Genomic DNA, 26,241 nt, shown 5'->3' with positions numbered 1-26,241 from the left:
TTTGAAAACAGGTCACGCCTCAACAACATTAGAATCCGGGTGGTCCCCTGGGAGGGAGAGGGGGGGAGACCTGCGAGGCTATGTGGAGGCCCTATTTCTCCAGATCCTGGCGGAGGAGGATCTCAAGGAAATTCGTATGGACAGGGTTCACCGAGTTGGTTTGCCGCGAGGGCCGAGGTCGCCTCCCCCTGACATTCTAGTGTGCGTCCACGACTTCCAACTGAAGGAACGCATACTCAGAAAAGCGAGAGGACTTAACCCACTGCAATTTCGAGGGCACCGCCCTCAGCTGTTTCAAGACCTGGCGGCCTCCACATTGCAGAAGCGGCGAGACTTCCGTCCAGTGACCAAGTTTTTACGAGAACACAATGTGGCCTACTCCTGGGGCCACCCTTTTTGCCTCATCTTTCGATGGCAGAACAGACTGGTCCAGATCAGGTCGCTGGCGGCTGCCCAGGATCTCCTGGGCCTGGATGATAGCTCTACGACCCGCAGGGAGGACACCTCCCCGGCAAGGCGTCGATCTCACTCCCCGCCATGGCAGAGAGTGGGTCGCTCTGCGACACCTGAGGGACCAGACCCTTCAGTTAGCTTGCATGAGCGGGGAGCGGCGGTTGCATCAGTAGCACTGGTGACAGAGGCGGCATGGACGGACTCCTCGTCGGCGGCAGAAGACCCCCGAGATGCAGCTTCATGGTGCCGAAGGGACACTTCTTATTCAGGTACCTCGTGTGAACTATGCTCTCTCTGGAGAGACACTCCAACCCTGGACTCCGGGAGGGGAAGGCCTGGGCTCACACCCCCGACCCTTACGGTCATATCCCGTTGCCCTCCTTGAGGGCCTTTTCAGTGTTGTTTTTCACTTTACCTGTATTGCCTTGAGTTCTCTAATGTCTTGTGGGGAGAAGGGGAGGGGGAGGGCTGGGGGGGTGGCAGTGGTGGTAGCAGGGTAGTGTGGTTGCACGATTCATTGTGGAGAGTCTGGATTTGGAACGATGCATTTGGGGTTCTGGGGGGGTTGGGGGTGCTGTTTAAGTGTTGCGCATCAGGGTGCTTACCGAGGACTGTTCTCTCTTCTGTAGTATACGCTTATGGAGGGGTGTTGGAGAGGGTCTGGTGGGACGAGCTGAGATGCGGGGTCTCTACCAGTTTAATGCTGTTGATTGAGCAGGGTGGGGTGCAGAGTACCCGATGCTTATCACTTTGGGAACGTGGAATGTGAAGGGACTGAACTCCCCCAGAAACGCCAGAAAGTGTGGAAATATGTGCTAGACCACCATCTAGATGTGGTGGGTCTTCAGGAGACCCATCTGGCACGGAACGACGAAACCCGCCTCAAACATAAGCAGTTCCCCCTTATTTTTAGATCCTCGGCCCCCACTAAACATAGAGGAGTGGCCCTTTTATTTCATCAACCCTCCACTTCCAACCTATGGGGGTACGTAGTGATAAGGAAGGCCGATGGCTGATGGTCAAGGGCGGGCTCCTTTGCAGGGTGTGCACATTCTTAGTCCTATATGCCCCCAATATGGGTCAAAACAGGTTCCTTCAGGGTCTGCTGCGAGAGGTGGAGGACTTTGTTGAGTGTTCCCTGGTTGTTATGGGGATTTTAACTTGGTGTGGGATAAGGAACTAGATAGCTCTCATCACCAGAGATCCGACGCAGGTCTCTTTTCCGAGGACACACAACGCACCATAGAGGGCTTAGGGCTTATAGACGGGTGGCGCGCTCTGCATCCCCACCCTAGGGATTATACTTTCTTCTCCCATGTCCATCACTCTTATTCTCGACTAGATCACATTTTTTTAAGTCAGTCTCTGAGAGGGGACCTCTGTGAGGGCAAAATATTTCCCTTATCTGTCTCAGATCATAGTCTACTTGCGATTTGTCTACGTTTGGCGCCGGGTACGAACGTCCAACGCAAATGGTATTTCCCATCTTCTTTGACCCGGGACGAATCATCCTGCAAGGAACTGCGTAAGGCCATACGCGACTTCTTTGAACTCAATCTGGAGGATGACACCTCAATTTTCAATCTATGGGACGCCTTTAAGGCAACCATACGGGGCAGCTGCATAGCATTCAACTCTGCCCTTAATAGGCTAAGACGGGCGGAGAGAGAGGTACTGGAGAAGGAACTCTCTGAGCTTGAACTGGCACATAAACAAAACCCCTCAAGGAAAACATTACGACTACTGAAGGCGGTTAGGGGCAAACTCAAGGCTCATATTAACAGAGCGGAATTCACCTTACTGAAACTGAGGCGCCTCTCCTATTCCCAGGGGAATAAGGTGGGGAAACACTTGGCTCGCCAACTCAGGACCCGACGGGCACCTTGATACACCAAGATGAAGCCAAAGCTGGCCTCTTCGGTAACTTCTATGCTGCTCTGTACTCGGCGGACACTCTTGACCCCGAGGAACAAAGGGCTTACCTGGAGACGCACCCGCTCCCCCAAGTTTCCGCAGAGTGGAACGAGCTGCTCACGGCCCCCTTCACCAGAGAGGAGGTGGTGGCGGCCATTAGAGCGCTGAAGCCCCAAAAGGCGCCTGGACCAGACGGCTTCACCGCCCTCTTTTGCCAAACCTTCGCCTCGGAGGTGAGTGACTTCTTGGTGCGACTGTTTAATAGCATGGGGGAGAAGGGCGTAACATCGGGCTCCATGGCAGAAGCAGTGATATCGGTCATCCCTAAACCTGGGAAGGACCCTTCCCGATGCGCATCGTACAGACCTATAGCCCTGCTTAACATAGACACCAAGTTGTATTCCTCCATTATCGCGAATAGGCTCCAGGACCTGATGCCGGCCCTCGTCCACCCGGACCAATCTGGCTTCATTAAAGGGAGCCAAACTCATGATAACACCAGGAGAGTGATCCACCTCATTGAGAAGGCCAACAAGTTCAAGATTCCGGCGGTCCTGGTGGGCCTTGATGCCGAAAAGGCCTTCGACCGAGTCGACTGGCGCTTCTTATTCCAAACCTTAGAGGCATTTGGCTTCTCGGCTGTCCATGTTGAGGGCGAACTATAGCAGCCCCCGGTCTAGGATCACGGTGAATTGTCATCTGTCGGCGTTCTTTCCACACTCACGGGGCTCTAGGCAGGGTTGCCCTCTTTCCCCCCTACTTTTCGCCTTGAGCATAGAGCCTTTGGCGCTAGCCGTGAGGGAGCATCCCGACATTCGGGGAGTGCCCTTTACAGGTGAGCAACATAAGATCTCCCTCTTCACGGATGACACCCTGCTCTCTCTCTCATACCATGCGCACTCTCTCCCCCGCGTCCAAGAAGCCCTGTCACGTTTTGAAAGGGTAGCAGGATTTAAGGTCAAATACGGCAAGTCCTAAATTCTTAATCTCACGCTCCCGTCAGCCGAGGTGGACCGCCTCCGTCCGCTTTCGCCTCTGCCTTGGTCCCTTTCCTCCATATTGTATTTGGGGGTCCACTTGACCCCCACTATAGGGAAGCTCTATTCCGCCAATTTTCCCCTCCTCCTGGCAAAGATTCAGAGCGAGCTGGCCCGATGGAAGCCTATGTTTATATCATGGCTGGGGCGTATTCACGCACTTAAGATGTCCCTGCTCCCTAAGCTTCTATATCTCTTCCAAGCCTTACCTATTGCTCTTGAAGGAGACTTTTTCCACCGCATTAAATCTCTAATACTCCGTTTCATCTGGCAGGGTGGTCGTGCACGATTCTCATTCGCCACCCTCCGGCGCCCGAGGAGGGAGGGAGGGGTAGGTCTCCCCGACATGCACCTATACTACAAGGCGGCGCAACTGCGAGTCCTGGTGGAGTGGTCCCAGCCTATGTCTGAGAAACATTGGCTACATATGGACAGGAGTGTGGCGGGGAGAACGATTTGGGACCTGGTGTGGAAGCCTAAGGGAGATAGACCCAGGAACGCATACATTAGTACGCCCACTGCCACCACCATGAAAGTCTGGGACTCGGTCTTGCGTTCAGCCTCAAACTTTGACTTTGTCCCAGTCAAGCACAACTAGATGTCCCAAAGTGGCACAATGTGTTTTTAAGCACTAAGCGCTAGAAAGTATTTATTCTTTAGACATTCATATCTCTGGTCCCCTTCATTGGATTTTCGTCATTTTTGTGTGTATTTGTTCATAAGAATATAAACTAAATTTATAATTTGAAGTTGGATTTTTATTGTGTGTTATGTCTTACTTATGTAGTGTATTGGTGTTTTGAAATAATTTACTCACCTGTCTCTGAAATTAAACCTGCCTGCTCGTCGCCAGATATAACGGTTGAGTAAGGGAATAATTGATTGAGACCGTAACTGAACCTTTTATTGTGTTTGTGGCCTTATTACTAGTGGTAAGTCACTACTTATCACTCAGAACTCATTCTATGAAATTCAAGGAGTGTCCTTCAAAACCTTAGGAAAAGATCCAGTTAGATATCATGGGTCCCATACAAGGGGGAAGAGATCTGAATTATATAATTGTACTAGTGAAATTGTTTTCTCATTGGCCTGACTTGGAAATAGTTTTGCATGTGGAAATGAATAGAGTGATGAAACCTTTGGATCTCTTATCTATGGTGGAAGGTTTTCCTAAGATGTTACTGTGGCATTGGCACAGCATAAGCATCCATGCTTTGTAATCAGTGACATCATATGGAGTTCTACAATGCTAGGGGTTGACTGTTTGTACTTGGCTTGTGAGGAGTTGACCAGAGGCTTGAGTCCTTTCCATAAATAAAAAACTCACTTCTCATCCATTACTTTGGGAGTTCATTTCACAAGATATCACAGTTTTTCATGGACAACAGGGTGCAAGTAGCCTCCAAGGAGATAGAGGATGTTTTATTACAGAGAGATATCAAATATCTCTTTACCATCCAAAAACAAATTGTGTGGTGGAAAGATGTAATTGCATGTAATGGACAGTATTCAATAAACAGAATGCAATAATATGTGTTGGAGAAAATAAATAGTTATTAAACTGTGGACATAAAGCATAACTGCACACTGCTCCACCAGAAGATTCTATTCACCAGGCTAGATGTGTTGGAACAAGGGGAAATGTGATCCAAGCCCCAAACGTGAATGAGAAAGAGAGGGATAAAGAAAGAATGTGACAACAAAACACAGTTTCATAGGAGAAGCTCTGCTGGGTGGAATAAAATCAGTGATGATATCATTGTAAAGTTTCTACACATATTTCTTCACACTTAAAATGTATGTCTGATTAATTTAGTTGAAATGAGAAGAGGGTCTATTAAGATGCATGATGGTAAAGTTTGGAATTTGAGTACAGTTGCTAAGTGCAAATAAGGTAATAAATGTGGGTTACAAGTGATACACAAATCTTTGAAGGAAAGGAATGACAGCAGGTGTTTGTAAAAAAATCTCAAGAAGACCAAAGACTTTGTTGATTATACATGTGCGAATTGATCCTATTTGACCTCTCATCTTCATTCGATACGGTCAAACACGAGAACTTACTCGATCTGTTGAATATCAGAATGGGCATCTCGTGGACAGTACTCAAATGGTTCACCTCCTTCCTTCATAACCGGACCCAGAAATTCAAAACTAATAACACTATGTCGACATCTGTTCCCTGTTCCAGTTACACTTGATGTCCCGCAAGGTTCCTCCCTATCACCGACCCTGTTCAACCTAGTCATGGAGCCACTCAACGCACTGCTTCATACCTCTAATGAGCAATTCCACATGTATGCGGATGATACCCAACTCTACCGCAAACTAAAATCCCCTGAAGACCTCAAACTTCTCAATTCAACACTTAAAGACACACAAACATGGCTGGCAGAGAACAATCTCAAACTTAATGCTCTAAAAACAGAATTCCTCCTAATAGCACCCCTCTCCAAAATCCCCATCGCCCAGGACTGGCTGAAACACCTCATTGCTCGTCCGACCTATCACTGTAGACTCAGCCAAATCCTTAGGTATCACCCTTGATTCCAATCTCAATATGCAAAAACATATTAGCAATGCAACCAAGGGAGCTGATTTCCACATCAATACCTTCAGAAAGCTGAAACCCTTCCTCCCAGCCAACGACTTTAGAACTGCAGTTGAAGCATTAGTTATCCCTCGGATTGACTATGGTAGTACCACCCTCTGTGACCTCCCACTATCAACAACCGCACCATTAAGAGCCTCCATCAATGCTGCAGCAAGGCTCATAACTGGATCAAAAAAACGCTCGCACATCTCTCCGGACTTAAAATCTCTGAATTGGCTACCGCTCGAAGCCAGAATACACCTGAAAATCGCATGCATTACTCACAAAGCCTTACATCACAGCTCGCCCAGCTACATTGCTCAGAAAATGACAATCTCAGGAGGCTCAAGAGCCACAAGAAGCACAGAAACTCTCCTTTTGAAACCACAAAGATTCCACAAGAAAAAAACTTACAAGCGTTCCTTCTCATGGACGGCCCCCAGGATCTGGAATGCCCTCCCGCCAGAAACGAGACTCATCTCATCCACTGACTCCTTCAAAAAATAAGTCAAATCTATCCTCATGGCTAAAGTCACTTGAACATTAACTATGCATTTACTAATATAACACAACAGTTGGGGCTTTTTAGCGTTTCAGAAAGGCTGGGCGCACTACCTAGTGTGTACGTTCGGTTATAGGATGATAAGTTTAGGGTGCGGTGCGGAAGGGCGAACGGATTAGACCCCTTAACCGTTCAAATGTGGGTTAGTGAACTAACCTACTAGACAAAGAAAAACAACAATGCCCTCGCACACAACATTCAAGGTATTCAAACAGTTAAAACAACCATATATAGAGATTCTCAATCAAGAGCCCAATTAAGACAATTGCAATCTTGTTCGACTTCTTTGTGAGTTTAGAATGTAGATTTATTCATTCCACAACCAGCCGACACGTGTTTCGTCGCGTGGGAACAAATCACTGCGACTCCTCAGGGCTGGGAAAAAATACAAATAGTATAGATATGGAACACTACTTCTATTATGAAATAGATATAATATATTAAAAAACATTTCTAATGATATACTATATCAAGTGCAAAATGGGTATGCATGGTGATTGGAGTGTTAAGCTAAAGAAACGGGAAAAGAGTCCAAGATCCCTTATATAAACCTTTTAGCTTATCGGAATCCGTGACAATAGTGACAATATGGAGAAATGAAGACATATTGTCTATTAAAGCTTCATTCAATACAAAACGAATTCTCATTTTCAAACGTATCGTTCACAGAACATAGTATTACTATCAGAAGAGTGTGGGTTCACACGGGTAAAGAAAGTAGCTGTCCAAAATAGCAAGAGTGAAGAGAGGAGAACACCACAGAAAGCCTAATGTGACGGCGTGGCATGCACTTCAATAGTCGTTGTTGTGATCAAAACCGTGAATATAGTGCATGCAGACCCCGTATTAGCCAACAATAATGAATCAGTTGTTGGCACCTTCTATATTTTGCATACCTTCAGACACGACCTAGTGTCACATGGGTCTGGCGTAATGTGTCTAGGTAGTCAGAATGCTGTGGTAGAGAAGAGGAAATAAGAGGGCAAAGGTTTACATAAACGGGGTGACTATAAGAAAAAAAATTTAAACAAGGGAAACAACACTTTGCGTTCGACCCTTATTTATCCATTAAAATTAGAAGTCGAACAAGATTGCAATTGTCTTAATTGGGCTCTTGATTGAGAATCTCTATATATGGTTGCTTTAACTGTTTGAATACCTTAAATGTTGTGTGCGAGGGCATTGTTGTTTAACTATGCATTTACTGTTTGCCTGTTTGCCTCCCCCTTGTATTTCAGTGCCTCAATCGACCACACAATCACACTCTACTACCTGGCATTGTGCGCTCCCTGCACAAATCGTCTTATTAAGTTTCTTTATTGCGTTCTGCTTTCTTATGTATGTACGAATTGCCTTATTAATTTTTCTTTATTGCGCTATACAAAACTCTGAAAATAAATAATAAAATATATAATATTTAAGTTAATTGTTTAGTTGTGTTTGTTTTATTAGAAAATGGAGGTGTGTGATATTTTCACTTTCTGGATCTCTGAATGTAAAAGATAACCATTGGGGTGTTAAGGCTTGAATACTGGTAGTTGCAGCTAGAAGTAGATGGATGAACAATCCTCCCTTCTATTACCTTGAACATATCTAAAATAAACCAACATGACTTCTACCATGTCTATTCATCTTCTTCAGTGTTGCATAGCCTATACAAATTTTGTGATGTCCTTGGAGCACAAACATGCGGTGGATGAACTGCTCTACCACTTCAGTGTGCTGCACTCATTTATATGCATGCATCAACTTTGGCAGTTCTGGCTTGCACTGATTGCCTTTTTTGGTAAGTGGTACAAGGCCAAGTTCTGCACTTGGTACACATACACATGCTAATTACAAAGCCTTGAGCTACATTAAACAATCTGGTCCAAAACTAATCCCGTGCAAATGGCTTTTTCAGTAAGCAGTAACCATGGATATTTAATCAATTTTAATGTGGCATGTGCCGCTTTCCTTGACATTATAAATTATATGACATTTTATATGTAAAAGTTTCATACTTCTAAAATAAAATACAGAAAAGTTTGCATTTCAACATATTGTATATAATTAACATTTGCATATATAATTTTTATTGTTTTTAATTTAAGCCGTCAGAATTTGAAGAGAAGGCAATAAAAAAAGTGGATGACCTTCTTGAAACATACATGGGAATAAGAGACATTGACTTAGGTAAGGCTTGTTTATTTCTTCTGTTGCAGTGCCAACTTGTGGAATGTTGTTTAATTAATCCAACTAATAATTGGAAGATTATAATACTGTGATCCTCTTGGCAAAGCTGATTTATATACTGAATTGTATATGTACTGTGTGTATGTCTAAGATTATCATTTACAAATATGCTTAATTCATATTTGCACTAACAGATAATGTAAATGTAGAAAATAGGGATAAGAGCCCTAAATCAGTAATGATAGATCAGAGCAGTAACCTGATGCTTAACATGCATTCAAAACCACCCTGGAAGGAACCATTAAAGGTGATCCCTCATCATTATCTGCTGGAATCTCAAAACTGAGGTAAACTGTCAATTTTCAAAGCAAATTGCCTCAGTCTGCTCCATTGAACTGTGTGTTCCATACCAGAGGATTGTTTTAAGAGGAGGAGATAAAGGAATTTGACTTTTACAAATGTTCAGTAAATAAAGAATGTAGAAATTGGAATCGATCTCCATCGCTAATAATGTGGTGTTAATTATTATGAAGTATGGATTCATTTGAATAATATTTAATGTAATGCTAAGAGCTTCATTGTATTCCCTGCATACCATTGCTGTGTTATATTCGTCAGTTGCAATTAGTCAATTCTCTTATTTTCAGGTGAAAAAGGGTGGATCAAGAATGGGTACAACACATGGTTCTCTCTGTACCAATTAGGAAATATACTAATCTCAATGGAAGCAGTTTTTTACCTTGTCCAGGGGTAAATAGTGATTTCTTTCTGCTACTTACTTTGCCGCTGGCTAAATAGTAGAAATTATTTAGTCTTTTGCTGGCAGCCTTGAAAATAGCAGAGAAACTTGACTATTTTCCCGGCTGCTGGCTAACTACTAGAGATTTTGCACTGCTCAACCAAAGGCCGTGCAAATAGCAGAAAAACATAATTATTTACCCAGCCACTAGCAAAATAGTAGGGATTCTGCACTGTTTGGCCAGCAGCCAAGCAAATAACAGAAAATCTTCGTTATTTATCTGCCCGCTGTTTAAACACTAGAGATTCTACATTGTTTCACTGGCAGCTGTGCACATAGCAGCAAAACGACATTATGTAGCTGATCGCTATCTAGACAGCAGAGATTCTCACCTATTCGGCTGGCGGCCATGCAAATAGCAGAACAACTTAACTGTTTACCTGGCCATTGGTTAAATAGTAGATATTCTGCATTTTCCTGCTTTTAGACGAACAAATAGCAGGAAAACTTAAATATTTACCCAGCTGCTGGCAAATAGATGTTGCTCTATCTAGCTGGCAGTCATGCAAATAGCAGACACATTTCACTATATTCCTGGCTGAAACAGTAGAGATTCTACACTGTGTGGCTGGTGGAAAGGCGAATAGCAGAAAAATGTCACTATGTACCCAGTCGCTGTGTCAATGGTAGCGATTCTGCACTGTGTGGCCAGCAGTCTTTGGAAAACTCCCCCCCACAAGGCTGAACATATCGTATCCTAAGGGAACCCTTTCCCCTTTGGAAATCAGTTACCACCCCAACTCAGGGGCCGTTAGCTCATCAATGTTTACGACAGCTATTGCAGTCACAAACTATCAATAAATTCCTTTCCGAACTGGAAAGGGGGAGGAAACCACTTTCATAAACCCTGTTATTTGCATTGCAGAAATGATCACAAAGCCCTATACTAGTCTAAATACATTTCCAACTCGTAAAAAGGGTTTTGTACATAAGTACTTTTGTGGTCACAAATCTTGTGATTTTGTGACACAAGGCCCTTAATGCTACACTGGCTTAGCTGCAGGCACTAATTTATAGGTCTAAAGGTCCCAAATGTTTGAATGTTTCTAAGTTATTTTGAGAGACATGACACAGAATGTCACTTCATTACACCATCGGTCAATACATTGCAGCAGCAGTAAAACATGAAAAAGCAGGAGGGTTAACCACATGACCTAAATCATCGAGAATGTTTGATTTATATGCTAAGACCTTGTGAGAAGTTGCATTATTGCTCTTAGTGAAAAGATGCAGTTGACCCAGAGTTTGAGGGGCGTGCAAAGTTTTTATTACATAAATGAAGTCTCAATCCTGATTATTGCTCTAATCACTGTTCACAGTTGGCGGAATTTCCCACTTTTCCTACATTAAGACCCCTGAATACTTTTCCCACACAAACGGGTAATAATTCCTTGTGAGTGATATTTGGAGCTGTAATGGATGTGTCATTTTCTTATCTGTTAGCTTTAAAACCCTTGTCTCAGAACTTTGAAACTGCTTAGATCTTGTTGATCTTTTTTTTTTATATAAAAAACCTTTTAAAAGGGGCTGTGAGTCGTGATTTGAATATGAAAATCCACCTGCAGAAAACCCTATGACCTACGGGTAGAAATTGAAGTATTTACAAGTATGATGGGAAGTTTGTGAGAGAAAAAACTTTGCACCTACGTGCAACGCTAGTGGGGAGGTTGCTGCCACATTCATTGCGGGCGTCTACGACAGAACTGTGGGGTTGGTGGGCACCTAATGCTTGCTTCCAGTAGGGTCTGTGGCAGCATTGCAACGCCATCTAATGTTATTATTATTATTATTATTATGCGTTCTTATATAGCGCTCGATTACCCGTAGGCATCTCGGCGCTTGCCTTGGGAACCCGTCCTGGCTTCCCCAAGGTGAAAGCCAGGCATCCCGCCGCGGGGGGGCCGTAGTGGAGATTAAGCAGACTAATGCCCAGAGCTGCAGAGTGTGAACCCATGATTCGAGTAGGCACCGAAACGAGAATTATCGAGCCCGATGGATATTTGGGCTCAAGACCCTGCCGCGTCGGGAATTGAACCCTGGTCCCGGGTCTGACCTCTGCTTCAGGGTCTGCCTCGTCTAACCAGTGGTGCCGTGGTGCGTGTAGCTTTCATTATGAAATGGATTGCTTTTCTTTCCTCTCTCACCTCTATCTGACTCTTCAACATCCCACTAACTGAGCCTGTCGACAGTGAGGACTTTTCCGCATTGATAGCAGAAAACAAATAGTCTTGTCGACAAATACTTATTCACGCAGAAAAGGAATTAACTTTACATTTGGAAACCAAATGTTGAAGGTGTAATATAAAATAAATTGGATCCATGTTTAGCAAGAAAATGGCAAACTTCCCAGCAGGTGTACTTTCTGTGCCAAAGTGTTCCCAGAAATGTAATCACAATAGTATTACCATCTTTGAGGAGAATGCGCGGTGTTTATAAGGACGTAAATGGTCTTTTCCAGCTGTTCCTGCAAGTAGATTTCTGCAATGAGCTATACATTTCCAGACCATCTGTTTATTATTATACGCTGACAGGTGATGATGAGACTAGGATTCCTGACGCAATAGTACTGACATTGTTTATTGAAGAATAATTCTTTAGGTTATTTTAAGAAATATATGACCCACTTTGGGAGTAAGATTTGAGGGAATCCGAGCCTTGCATAGGGTAACCAACTGGCATGGCTGCAAATTCAGGACAGTGAGTATAAAATTTCAAAATTCAGGACAAAAATTCAGGAGAGGAAGACAAATATCAGGACAAAACTTCGGGACAAAAGGTAAGTTTTACAGACACATAAGAGAAGGTCGCGGAATAGTATATAAGTAATGCCATCCATATCCAAACACATTCAGCCATTTGCAAACCTATCCATCATGTATCCTTCCATCCATCATTTCACTCATCCATCTCCCCATTCACCCTTTCACTCATCCACCCATCCATGCTTTCACCCTATACATCTGGGCACTCATCCATACACTCTTCCACCCATTCACTCAGCCGTCCAGACATTTACCTTTCACCCATCCAGACATCCTTTCACTTACTCATCCATCCACCCAGTCACTCATACTTCCACCAATTCACCCTTTCCGTCATCCATCCATCTTCCCTTCCATCTTCCCTTTTTCTCTCCATTGACCCCTTCACTTAGCCATCCTTCCTTTCATCCATCCATCCACCCACCCATCCATCTACTCATCCACTCATGAATCCATCCATTGAACCAATCACTCATCCAACCTTTCACTCCTTCACTTATCTATCCATCCTTTTGTCCATCTACCCTCCCTTTCACTCAGTCCTCCATCCTTGCATACACCCTTTCACTCATCCATCCACCCATTCACCATTTCACTTAACAATTCATCAATCCATATATCATTTCACTCATCCATCCACCCATTCACCCGCCCATCATCTACCCTTTCACTCATCCATCCATCCATCCTGTCACTTTTCCATCCACCCTTCTAGCCATCCATATGTCCTTCCACACATACATCCATCTGTTTACCTTTTCTCTCATCCATCCTTCCACTCACTCATCTATCCATATGTCCTTTCTCTCATCATCCATCCATTCACTCTTTCATTCATCCATTCACCCTTTCAATAATCCATCCCACATACTCAGAAGAGGCCCATCAAGAATTCCACCCTTGCTGTGGTTCCTAAAGCAAGGGGTGGGGTGGGGGTAGGGTTCACTATGCCCCTGCACATAGGAAATCTGAAAAAGTGGAAGTCATGAGTCATGCATGAGGCACAGTGCCATGCCATGTGGTGACTGTGACATGGTGTTGTTTCCACAGCTGTAAGTGGAATGAAAAACCAAATCTGGGGGGGGGGAGGGGAGTCTCTCCAAAGGGGGTGTTCGATGTAATTAGGGCGTGGCTTAAAACACCCATGCTAACAATCTGTGCTTACTATAGTGTGCCTCCCTACTGGTATTTTGCCTCTTCTGTTATTGTATCCAGATATATAACACAACAAGTAACTTTACCCCTACAACAAGTGAGAACTATTGTCTTTGTCAATGGTTGTTAGTTGCATAAAATAAAAACTCAGCAACCATTGTTTAGTTGAATATAATATTGAAAAGGCATCAGTTATAAAATGATGAGACCGTGAAAGAACTCTAGCCCCTTCATTTTACTTCATTCACCGTCTTCCATCTGACAGAATGCCCTGCCCTAGATCGAGGCTAGGGGAGGCCCACCACATGCTTTGCAGCCCAGACTGGCCCATTGTCATTCTGTATGTGGCAATCTTCAGACACATACAGAATGACAAAGGGCAGGATGGGGTTGCTCTTGTGCTCCGAGGAGGAGTGCGAGGCGGACCCATTAAGCAGTTGAGGCTTTGTGCAGGGGAACAGTGCTGTGCCCACAGTGCCTAATATTACAGACAAAAGGCGTCCGTAAAAGGGATCATCACGGGCAACGGACATGAGATCCAAATTACGGACGGTCCGTGAAATTTACGTACCGTTGGTCACCCTAGCCCTGCAGGGCAGGAATGGCCATTAAGCTACTCTGGCCTTTATCTGGTACGCTGCAGGCCTAGGGAGCTTCTTTCAGAGCTGGATGTGTTGCTGTCACCCACCAAAACCCTCATGACCTCATTCTGGTCACGACCTCCTGCTGTGTGAGGCTGATCTGAATATTTTTGCCAGGATTGATTTTTGTTTCCAATATGGCCTTGGAGAGCTGCATCACCTTCCCCTGTGACATGGACTTCATAATTTTAATTTTATTTTATTGATATTAATGTGGTGACACCCTAGTCATGGGAGTCGCAATGCGTCTCATGTTAAAAAAAAGCAAATCCCTACATTTTTTATGAGTATTGCAACTTGCCCAGGCTCAATCAGTACTCTGTCAGTACGTGACCTTAGGTGTTAGGTTGTTCCTGAAATATGGTGTCACACTTTAGAAAATCGGGGTTTCCAATAGTGAATATCTTCTGTAGATACGGACTGACAGACTCCAAGAAGTTTAAGTAAAATTCAGCACTTTGAATGATCTCGTAAATGTGGAATTACTGTTGTCTGAATCCCTGCAAATCATCATAAGTCTCAATAGCTAGTTTGTAATTAGTTCATAAAATCGCAGGATGTTAATGCAGAGGCCAGAGTTGGCACAATGTTCTTAAGATGCTGACAGCTTGAGAAGCCACTTTTGCAGAAGTGGTTGTTCAGATCCGAAGAAATATTTACATGCAAGGAAGCTCCCTAATATAAAAATATGATAGCTTGTATTAACGGCTACGTGTTAGAACAGAACCTCTTGTTTGCCAAATGTTTACCTTGATCACATCAGTGATCTGGGGTTTCACGTTTAGGCCAAATACCAATTTAACACATCAATTAAAGGGGGGGACATGATTATATGCACTGACCACAGCCAGTAGAATGGTGCTTAGATCCACTGGGTACAGGCAAGGTATATATCAACTGCTTGTGAGAAGATAACCATGTTTAAGGGAGCAGATAAGAGCAGATGAACCTGGGTGCAGCAGGACGATATGTGCCAGACCTCCGGCGTGGGCGGGAGTCTAACATTCCAGAAGGGTGAAGAGGGCCTCATCAAACTACTGCTGTAAGGACAGGCTGCTTGCATACATCTGAAGTGGTCATTATAGCTGTTGTAGCATCACCCCTGGTTATAGGCAGGCACAGAAGAGTGTTTAAGTACAGTAGGTCCAACTCAATGCCATGCTATACCCATATTGAAGGTATAGTATTGTATGGAGTAGAAAAACAAGCTTCCGGACCAGGCAACAACAGTGCAGGAGGAGATGCCACCAGTGAGATGGCTGCAAGGACATCCAGACGTTGCCTGTTAGCCATAGATGTACAAACAACCCAATTAACCACACTTTGGGATCTAGTAAAGGAAGCTTCTAGATACAAAATGTAGGCACAAAACCTTTTCTCTGTGTTACACCACCACAGGCTGATTGAATAATTAGTTAAAGTGAAGATTATTCACAGAACAATCAGAACGAAAGCAAGAAGATAGACAAAGAATATATCTGAAATAAAAATGCACAGCTGTTCCTGTTCATATAGACCATTTACTGAAAGTCATCACTTAGCCCATGGAACCCACGAACTCCAAAATAGGTTCAATGAGAATGGATGTCTGTTTGTTAACATACAATCTGAGAACGTTTTAACAGCCAATTTAACTGAAGTAGAAAGGATATTCTTACACCTGAAATGCATGGTAGAAATGTTTCAGACCGGGTACCAAATTTGAAGCAAATGGTGAGACCACTTGAGCATAGGCGTTAATAAGTTGAATGTGTGAGCATATAGCCTTAGTTGGGAAACTGTTAGGAGAACACAGCAGGTAAATAATAGAGGCAGTTACAGCTAAAATTATGAATTACAGGGACAGTTGTGGGATTTTATGTGATGCCAGAAAAGCTTGGTTATAAACGCATACAGACAAAATCCTTTGATGAGATCATGTGTGCTGCATTTGAAGAACTTTCTAACTTTCAGAGCACCAAAGAGATTTTGGACTGAATTGAGGGCAGACAGGTGTTTTAAGCATGGAAGTGATAACAAAAACTGGGAATACAGCCGCATGCGAATGGAAGATACAGGAAACATGGAGATGGTGAAGAGAAGAAAAGTTGCAGAAAGTAAAAACCTCAGGTCTGAGGCCACCAATGCAGCAATGCCATAAGGGGAAACACTGGAAAAAAAGTGGAAAAGGACAATACAAAATAATGTCATCATGTGTGTATTTTTGGAGTAATGACTTGTGGGTTCCACTAAACTTTAGTAGCATTTGCTGGGATTATAAAACAAAAGGTTGGGGAACCAAGAAGCCCAATGAGGGTGAATTGAGGAAGGCTCACGCCCACTCAGTGGGCTACCTCATTTAAAGATTTAAATACTAAAACAAAAACCCTCACATGTATCACTTACTATGCTGACAGATGTTCCACAGGATATTATGTTCAAATGCCCTTAGTTCCTTTATGATCTTCTTCTATCCCTATTCTTTTGGGCAGTCTGTGCAATATGTTTTACGATAAAAGCGGATAGATGGATTTACCTTAGGCCCATGTGTAGAAAATGTCGATTGGCCTTTGGAAAAGGAGGAAATCTTGGTTAAGATTATGCTGAATGCCAGATCTGTGGGCAGATTTAAGTGGCGTGATAGATGAAATGCCAGTCTGGACGTGGAATTCTCAAACTCCTAATTGAAGATTGTTCATTCTCATGTTAAATGTAGGATTTAACTTTCTTCACAGACTGTACATTACCCGAAGCAGTAAAACACACCTAAGACAACCAATGTCATCAGTAATCATTTAATATGAAAGTGTTCTCTGACACAGATCTTCAGGGAAATGCTAATTAGACTAGGAGGAAATGGTGAAAACCACAGTTTACTGGATCGAGTGGTATGGCTCTTGGTTTTAAATCTGTACAGAAGAATAAGAAAAAAACATACCTTGCATCAAACTGATGTTCGACTCCTGCAAGGAGGATTTGAACAGCCGACTTTGGCTACAGTGTTGCCGTGGTGGCACTTGTTTAATTTCCTTGTAGAGCACTCTAGCGCGCTCGGAGTTGCCTGGCTCCTTCACCTTGAAGGCCAGCTTAGAGGGCTAACCTGCTAATTGGCTCAGTTTATGTACTTAATTTTCGCATCTTTTGTTGTTCAAGTTGCTTTTCCCAATATCTTCCACCTGGTATGGAAGCCTTCCAGGAGGGAGCAGAACGTCTGGGCTCCAGTTTGTTTTTATTTGACTCTGCAGGTTTCAGCGCTCACTTGGCATAGCAACACCCAGGCGTGCCTGTGGCAAGCTGGTCTACGCCCGTACGTTGCAAGGGGTCAAATCCCCTGGCTGTTCTGGGTCAGTCTCCCTGTGTTACACTTCTGCTGAGCTAAGAGAACTGGCCTCATCTACCCCCAACGATTCATGCCAGACACTGGGTCCAATGAAGCTAATTCTTGCTGCGATAAGTGCGGGTTTTCCTTTCAGACATTGATGACACCCATTACCGTGGAGATTAAGGCTCCACACTCTCTTATCACGGCACGCTTTTACACCATTAACTGCTGATCATTAGCTGAGCATAAACTTGATTTGCATGAATTTTTGATTGCCACTCACCTGATGCCCTTTTCTTAACTGAGACACGGCTAATGGAATCCTCATCACCTGATCTGTTCATGGCCATTCCCCAGGGATACAGGATTGTTAGGCTAGGCAGGCCATTGCAGAGGGGGTGGGATCGCAATCATTTTTAAACACCCTCTCCTCTGAACAATTTTCAGTGGCAACTAGCGCAGGTAGCGAGGCTAGCAAGGTTTTTAAAATATCGCTTAAGAGATTTAGCCTCAGATTTTGTAGTCTCTATAGCAGATACTTTACCGGCCTATATCCTGAAGTACTCGAACTTCACAGTCATCGGAGACCTTAATCTCCATTTTGAGGATGTGCCGGGAAGCAGCTGCATTGGTGGCTGATTTTTAACAGCACTGCAGCTCTCACAATTGGTTCATGCCCATACTCATAAGCTTGGACATACTTTGGATCCCATTTTCTACAATTTAGTTAACCTCGTTGTGGATCCCCCTCTACCATGCTCAGATCACTATGTGCTTCCTTTTTATATTCCTATTAACACCCGCTACCTTCATCCATCTCTGGTCAACCGGTCAAGACTCGGAAATACGGCCAAGGGTTGCCTTCACCCAAGCTCAGAAAGCGAGATGTCCTGTTTTGTATGACTGTGTAGACACAGCTAATTCTCAACTGGTAGATTGGATAAAGAGTGCCTTGGACCAAAATTGCACTGCAGGTCGAGTGCACCATTAGAAGAATGAATACTTCTGCTTGGTTCAGTGAGGAGTTATCTGTTTTGAAAAAAAACTGTAACTGTCTTGAACGTATTTAGCATAAAAACTTTGATCCAACTGACAAGGTCAATTATTGGAAGCCATGAAGGATTACCACAGGCATATTAGGACCACGTGCAGTGACTTCGATGCAGGCACAAAATAGATGGCCGAGAATTCCTCCCACAAACTCTTCTCAATAGTGAAATCATTTTCCTCTCTTGACCACGTGTCAGCATGGCGCGCTCAATGTCATGACTCAGTATTTCTCTATCAAGGTTGTTTCTATCTACTCTACTTTCCCGAATGACGTAAGAAATGCCCCCTGTCTCAAGGTCTAGTTTGAGCCTCCAGGAGGCTGTGTGGGACATTCAAGTTTTAAATCAATCACCATTGAGGAACTATCCCCTCTATTAGTAACTGTCAAATCAGGTCCCCTTATAGACCCTGCCTCCCGGGCCATTCTTGAGTGGGGGATGAATGTGATACCACCCGTGCTATGCAATCTTCTCAACAATTCTTTTACATCTGGAACGATTCCCCCTGTCTTGGAAACACGCTACCATAGTGCCGCTCCTTGAGAAGCCACTACTTGACCCCACAAAACCAGAACATTTCAGACCCATCTCATTGCTTCCCTTTGCTTCTAAGGTGACTGAAAAAAATGCAAACCAACAACTCTCAGCCTTTATTGAGGTGAGAGATCTTCTCCACAAGTCGCAATCAGGCTTTCACCCCCAGTACAATACTGAGTCGGCAATTCTGCTCACCTCTGAGTCCATTTCACAGGCCACTGAAAGAGGTGACACTACAGCACTGTTGTTGCTGGGCCTCAGAACTGCCTTTGACACAGTGTCCAAGGTTGTTTCGTTGCAGCAGGTGATGCCTCAGGACTCTTCTTTGAGCCCTACTCTTTACGATATGTATGCGTCCCCTAGCTGACATCATCAAGTATTATGACTTTAACATCATATCATATGCCTGTTAGAACTGGGGGTCTCTAGTTGGCAGAGGTAGGTACCACTGTCCAAATAGGGACCCTTGCTTCTAGTCAGGGTAAGAAGGATACACTCTTTAGATAACCCCTGCTCACCCCCTTGGTAGCTTGGCACGAGCAGTCAGGCTTATCAAAGGCAATGTGCAAAGTATTTGCACCAACACTCATAGTAACACAGTGAAAACACCACAAACTGACTCCACAGCAGTTTAGAAAAATAAAGGTATTTTAATCTAAACTACACAAGACCAAAACGACAAAAATCCAACATACACAGTTCATGAATATGGTTTCAAATGAGTTCTTAAGGTTACGTTTTAGCCAACAGTACCTTTAGATGCGACAAAAGTTCCAAGTGAAAGCTGTAGCGGTGAAAAGCAAGCAATGTGTCACTCCTGAGACCCTGGGGAGGCAATGCGACACCCCGCTGGACGCAGCGGGCGTGTTGCGATGACGCCGGTCTGTATGGCGAGGGATGCGATACCTTGCGTGCATTCCGGTGCACAGGTTTCGGTGGAAGCGGCTTGCAAAAGGTACGATGCGACGATCTTTGGGGCGGCAACGATCTCCGGTGTGGCGACGATGCGCGGCTCAGTCTCGATCTTCTCCTCTCCAGGCCCCTCAATGCGATGGCTCTGTGGCGACTCTCGCAGCGATGTGATGCAGTCCGCAAGCAAGCGGTGCGACAATCTCACCCAGTGATGACAGGCTCTGCGACGATACTCGCAGCAATGTTAATCTTCCCGCACCGGACTGGTGCGTCCTGCAAGCGAAGGATGCGACGACTCTGGCAGCAGCAAAAGGCGCTGCGACGATCTCGGCCTTCGAAGTGGTGGGAATTTCCTCGCACTGACGGAAAGTCTTTAAACACAGGTGCAACTTCCAGAGGCACCACAACTGGTCCAAGCACTCTAGGAAGGACAGAACTCTCTGCAGAGTTCAGGGAAGCTGGGGGTGAAGTCCTTTTGTTCCTGGGACTTCTTAACAGGGATCCAGCTCTTCATCAAGCCCTTGGAGATTCCTTCAAGCCAGGGGACACAGCACAAAGCAAAGTCCTTCCCCTCTCCTAGGCAGAAAAGCAACTGCAGGTCAGTCCAGCAAAAGCAGGACAGTCTTCCTTCTCCAGTCTTCCAGCTTTCTCCTTGGCAGAGGTTCCTTCTTGATTCCAGGATGATCTAGTTTTCTGTAGTCTGGGGTCCTATACTTTTACCCCTAAAAGTTTTTGTTCCCTTTGTGCAGGAGGGCTCTGAGCCCGGTGTCAACAAGTTCTGGGTGTTCCCTGAGCACTTTGTTTTCCTGGCCTCTCCTTTTCTTTCAGAGAGAGGGACAGGGTTGTCAGCCACCCAGCAGGATGTGGAGCCAGCATTGTGGAAGGCAGGCACCACCCTATTCAGGCCCAGGTAGTACCCCCTCCCACCACTCTAGATGCAGATGGAGCTATTCAGCCCAGGGATGGCCCACTCAGCCTCTGGGAGCCACCCAGCCCCTGCCCCTCACAAACCAGACAGTCAATTCACAAACAGGCACAAGGCATACAGAAAGGTCAGACAAGAGAACAGCAACTTTCTATAGGACCCGGACCCCCCAGCATGTCCCCGCCCCAGTCCCACCAACCCTAAACCCACAATTATATCACAGACAGATTTGCGTGGGTTTAAAACGGCCATGTTTAATATTCACACTTCATAAACATGACAAGGAAGTAACATTGCATAAATAGCAAAACACCAAACACTTTAATAATTGACATTCGATATTGTCATAACCCCCAGCACTAAGGGGGGAGCATCGTGCACAAGGTGCAACTCACCTGCGCCCTAGAGTGATGGGCCCCGCCTCCGGTCCTTGTCTGCAATTCTGGGGCCAACCCCCCCCAACCACCAGGCTGCCCAGGAACCCAGGAGGCTCGAAACCTGTCGCCCTAGCCTCCCCAGCCGGTGGTCACCTTTTCCCAGCGGAGAGCTTACCGTCTCCCCCCCTCAGTGCTGGCCTAGGGAGTACGCAGGGCGGACTCCCATCCCTCCTGTGAGTAAATGGAGTAAATGTCAATGTTCGCAGGTCTCTTTACCGTAGCTGCCCCACCAACCACTGATCATGGGGACGGGTGGGCGGGAGTTAAAACTATAGACTAGACTAGGGAGAGGAGGGGGGAGCAGGTCGCTGGCGAGAACAGCTGATCCGGTGGGAAGAAGGGGGACAAAGAGACCTAAGTCTCTGCCATCTGACCCTAAATAGGCCTCGGTCTCCACCCCCTCCCCTCCACCGGATGTGCGTCACGGCTCGACCCGGAAGTAGTTGAGGCGGCCGAAGGCCTCTCGGCGCTCCGCCCGCCCCAAGACCATAGAGGCAAGAACATGTAGGGAAGGGGTGGGAACCGGGGCGGCCGGGCCCATAGGAGCGCGCTCCTTTACTGTTGCGCTTTTTATAGGACCTGGACCCCCCAGCATGTCCCCGCCCCAGTCCCACCAACCCTAAACCCACAATTATATCACAGACAGATTTGCGTGGGTTTAAAACGGCCATGTTTAATATTCACACTTCATAAACATGACAAGGAAGTAACATTGCATAATTAGCAAAACACCAAACACTTTAATAATTGACATTCAATATTGTCATAACCCCCAGCACTAAGGGGGGAGCATCGTGCGCAAGGTGCAACCCACCTGCGCCCTAGTGTGATGGGCCCCGCCTCCGATCCTTGTCCGCCATTCCGGGGCCCCCGACCACCAGGCTGCCCAGGAACCCAGGAGGCTCGAAACCTGTCGCCCTAGCCTCCCCAGCCGGTGGTCACCTTTTCCCAGCGGAGAGCTTACCGTTTCCCCCCCTCAGTGCTGGCCTAGGGAGTACGCAGGGCGGACTCCCATCTCTCCTGTGAGTAAATGGAGTAAATGTTAATGTTCGCAGTTCTCTTTACCGCCACAAGGGTGACCAAGGCCCTCAGGTTTGTCACCCTCCCCACCTGCGTTCTGTAGAAAAGACCATAATCCCTTAATCCAGGCGTCTGTGCCCAAGTCCGACAAATGTACTCCATCTTGATGGTACATTCCTTCACCTGAAATCATCCTGTGTGAAATCAGACACAAGCGGCCCTTCTCTGAGCAAAACTTGGCCAATTCCCCGTTCAGCTGCCTCACTGACACGTTCAGAGATCTAGCCCACACTCCGGGGCCCCAGGTCCTGCTGGGGATCATGCAAGACCAGGCAATTCTGGCCGAAGGAAAAATCAGGCCCAACCATGCGAACTCTGTCAGCAACGCTTCCTTGACCGCCAGGCGTCCCCTGTCGACCATGTCGTTTCCTCCCAGGTGGATGATGATCAGATCCGGCGTCCTCTGCCCCTCCTGATCCCTTATCTCCTCCACTAGCCGCCGCAGGTGCCGAAACCGCAAGCCCCCAACGCCCCGCCACAGGAATTCCATCCCGCTCAAGCCCGCTGGCTTCACGACCCACCGCTGCTGCACCCGCACAGTGACGCGCCGCACGAACGAGTGCCCAAGTACCCACACCACCTTTGCGGGCATCTTACTGAATAGGGTAGAAATGGAAAAGTTAACACCGATATATTGCACATTATCACCTTTCAGTCACAATAATTCAGGCCTGATGTATCTCCTGAAACAATTGGACGACCAACGACCGACCCTCTTCACCGTGTTGGTCGGCAGGCCTGCCCCGGCCGCTAAAGTGGCAGCCCCTATCCGGAAAGGGTGGGAGGAGTACCCCGATCCCCCCAGACCTAACTCCGCTAAGGCCAGGCCCAAGACCGCCCTAAATTGATATTGTGACAGACAATGGCCCGGTTCATGTATGAACAAGGCTGCCCCCCCCTTAGCCAGGCGCAGTGCTAAATATGGCCGCAACCGGGAGACAGGACAGGTGATGGTGTCAGGTGAGGGGCTCAACTGAATGGTGACTCCCTTCCCCCCAGATCGGTTTTGGACCTTCTCAAGGTCACCTCCAGGCCGCCCGGGGATAATGCGTTGTCGCAGAACTGCAGACCCTTCCCTTGATCAGATCTAGAGGACCCCACGAGTTCGCCCAGCCTGAAGGCTCCATAAAATGCCAATGTGAAGGCGGACCCAAATAGCGTGCATTCAAAGTGTGAACTACAGACCCTGGGGAGGACCCCTAAGATGTTGGTTAAGGTTGCTATATCCAGAGGCCTCCGGTAATCCTGCCTGGGCCCCTCCAGCCTAGCCCAGCCCGTCAAGGCCTTCTTCGCTACAATGGAGGAGCCTGGGTCAGGCTCCCCTGCCAACCTGGCAAAGAACCCTATTGCCGAAACATGTGCCCTTGCATAAGACACTGCCCTGCCCTGATCCCTTAGGAGTTTGAGGAAACCATATATTGCCTCCTGTGAAAACAATCTGGGGATACCTGCCCCTTGAACAAACAACCTGTAAGCATTGAAATGCAACTGATATGCTCTCCTTGTGCTGTCACTCAGTGAGGCACCTACCAGCCCTGCTAGCGCGGGGCTTTAATTGTCCACAGTCATGAAGGGAACCCTTTCATCCTCTCCTCCGCTCGCGGGTGGAATCTCCGGAAGTCCTGTAACTTGGAATGAGACAAAGCATCAGCAGCATGATTGTCCACCCCAGGAATGTGCGCAGCTTTAAAGGTTAAATTCAGTTTCAAACATTCTAAAACCAGGTGTTTCAACAATCTCAAAACATGCCTACACGAGGCCCCTTGCCTGCTGATGGCTTCCACCACTGCCATGTTGTCAGACCAAAAAACCACTGACTTGTCCCTGAATCGGTCGCCCATATGGCTACAGCCACCACTATTGGAAAGAGCTCCAGGAAGGCTATGTTTTTTGTCAGGCCCACATCATGCCACTCTGGTGGCCACCGCGCACCGCACCAGGATGGGCCCAGAATGCCCCCAAATCCACAGCTGCCCGCTGAATCAGTAGACACCTGTGGGGCAGGCCACACCACCTTCCCATTAAAGTCCTTGAGAAAACTACACCAAACCTTGAGGTCTTCCCTGACTTCAGCCCTCGGGCAGACGCGGTGGTGCTTGTGAGATAACCCACCCATTGCTCTAGCAATAGACCTCGAGAAGGGATGCCCATGGGAATGATCCTCAGCGCAAAATTGAGCTGGCCCACTAATACCTGCAACTCATGTAAAGTCACCTTCTGTCCCGCTAAAGCCGCCTCAATGGCCTCTGAGAACGCTTGGACTTTGTCCTTTGGCAGCCTGCACTCCCCTGCCACTGTATCAATCTCAATGCCCAAGAAGGTCATGCAGGTGTCTGGACCCACCGTCTTACCCGGTGCCAGGGGGACCCTGAACTCCTGAAACAAGGCCACGAGCTTCTCCAACGCCCAGGCGCAAGCCTCTGAGGCTGCTGGCCCCATAACCATGAAGTCGTCTAAGTAGTGTACCACCTCCTTATAACCAGTCCTCAGTGAAAAAACCCATTGCAGCATGGAGCTGAAAGTCTCAAAGTATTTGCACGAAACTGCACAGCCCATTGGCATACATCTATCATAGTAGAATTGGTGGTTCAGCTGAAAGCCCAGTAGATGATAATCGCCCGGGTGTACAGGCAGCAGACGGAATGCTGATTCAATATCTGTCTTGGCCATGATAGCCCCAGGACCCAGGTCCCTCAATTTCTGCAAGGCAGCATCAAATGAAGTGTAAGTCACTGAACACAGGGCGGGGTCAATGGCGTCATTAACTGACGCACCCCGAGGCGCTGAGAGGTTGTGGATCATCCTAAACTGTCCCTGCTCCTTTTTTGGCACCACCCCCAGTGGGGAACAAACAAACCCCTCCAAAGGAGGGGACAGGAATGGGCCCGCCACCCAGCCCAGAACGCGCTCCTTCTCTACTTTTTGTGCCACTACCGCGGGGTGCCTGCGCGCCGACAGTAAATTGTTACACAGCCTGACTGGGGTCACGCCCTGGGCCCGGATGCGAAAGCCTTCAGAAAAACCTAAATAGAGTACCTTGGCTGCTGCCCTGTCTGGATACTGATTGAGCCAAAAAATCAGTCTCCCAATGTCCACAGGCGTGGGCAGCTTAAGGCTGCGGGGGTTTGATATCCCTGCCTCCAGCCCCACTGCTCTTTAGATTTCTTAATAGATTTGAACTCTGGATGTGAGGGGTGGCCACAGAAAGAACAGGCATGTTTGAATCTGCATTGCCCTGTGGGCCAGGTGCATGTCTTCTTATTAAATGCCCAACATGTTCCCTTCTTTTCTCCAGGGCCTCCCTGGGATGTCCGAAAGGGCTGCTTGGAGTGCTGTTCCCTACTGTTGACACTCTCTAGCCACACATTGACTTCCACTTGGTCCCACCCTATATTCGGGTTGGCTGCCTTCGCCCACCTGAAATCTCTATCGTAATCTAACCAGGCTGTCCCGCCCATGGAGGCATGGGCCTTCAGGATCTTATCTATATAGAACACCATTGCAATTGCCAACTCTGGCTTCTTTTCCAACATTACAGTAGTAAATACAAGAAATCCACTCAACCAATTATTAAAGAACTCCTCCACCCTTGGTTTCTTGTCCCTAAAGGTCCCTTCCTTCCCTTCTCTCTCCTTGTATTCCATCTCCCGCCTCTTTCGTCTAATTAGCGCGAATATGTCCATGTATTTCCCTTTCCAGATTTTTTCCTTCATTTCACTGGGTACATGGGTAGCTAACGACCCGGGTTGAGACAACACATTATCCTGGAGCCCACTGACCACTATAGCTCCCATATGTGCCTTGCCCGGCTCATCCCCTGACTTACCTCCTATGGGTGCCGTCGGGACTGCTGCCCCAGGGGGATTAGATCCCTTGCCCCAAGATTCCACCAGGAGGGCCAATTGTTTC

General features: G+C 46.5%; 1 protein-coding gene across 1 annotated transcript in view; it reads left to right on the top strand.

Annotated features, from left to right (window-relative positions):
• Positions 1-26,241, top strand: part of GIPC2 (GIPC PDZ domain containing family member 2) — a 503,084-nt gene that overhangs the window by 418,478 nt on the left and 58,365 nt on the right. Inside the window, exon 5 of the mRNA XM_078644977.1 lies at positions 8,653-8,734. Within this exon, the coding sequence (XP_078501103.1) occupies positions 8,653-8,734 (82 nt within the window). The remainder of the gene's footprint in view (positions 1-8,652; positions 8,735-26,241) is intronic.

Source organism: Lissotriton helveticus, chromosome 1_1, assembly GCF_964261635.1.
Source record: "Lissotriton helveticus chromosome 1_1, aLisHel1.1, whole genome shotgun sequence".
Classification (NCBI taxonomy): domain Eukaryota; kingdom Metazoa; phylum Chordata; class Amphibia; order Caudata; family Salamandridae; genus Lissotriton; species Lissotriton helveticus.
The sequence above is the reverse complement of the archived record's forward strand: the minus strand, read 5'-3'. Positions and strand labels throughout refer to the sequence as shown.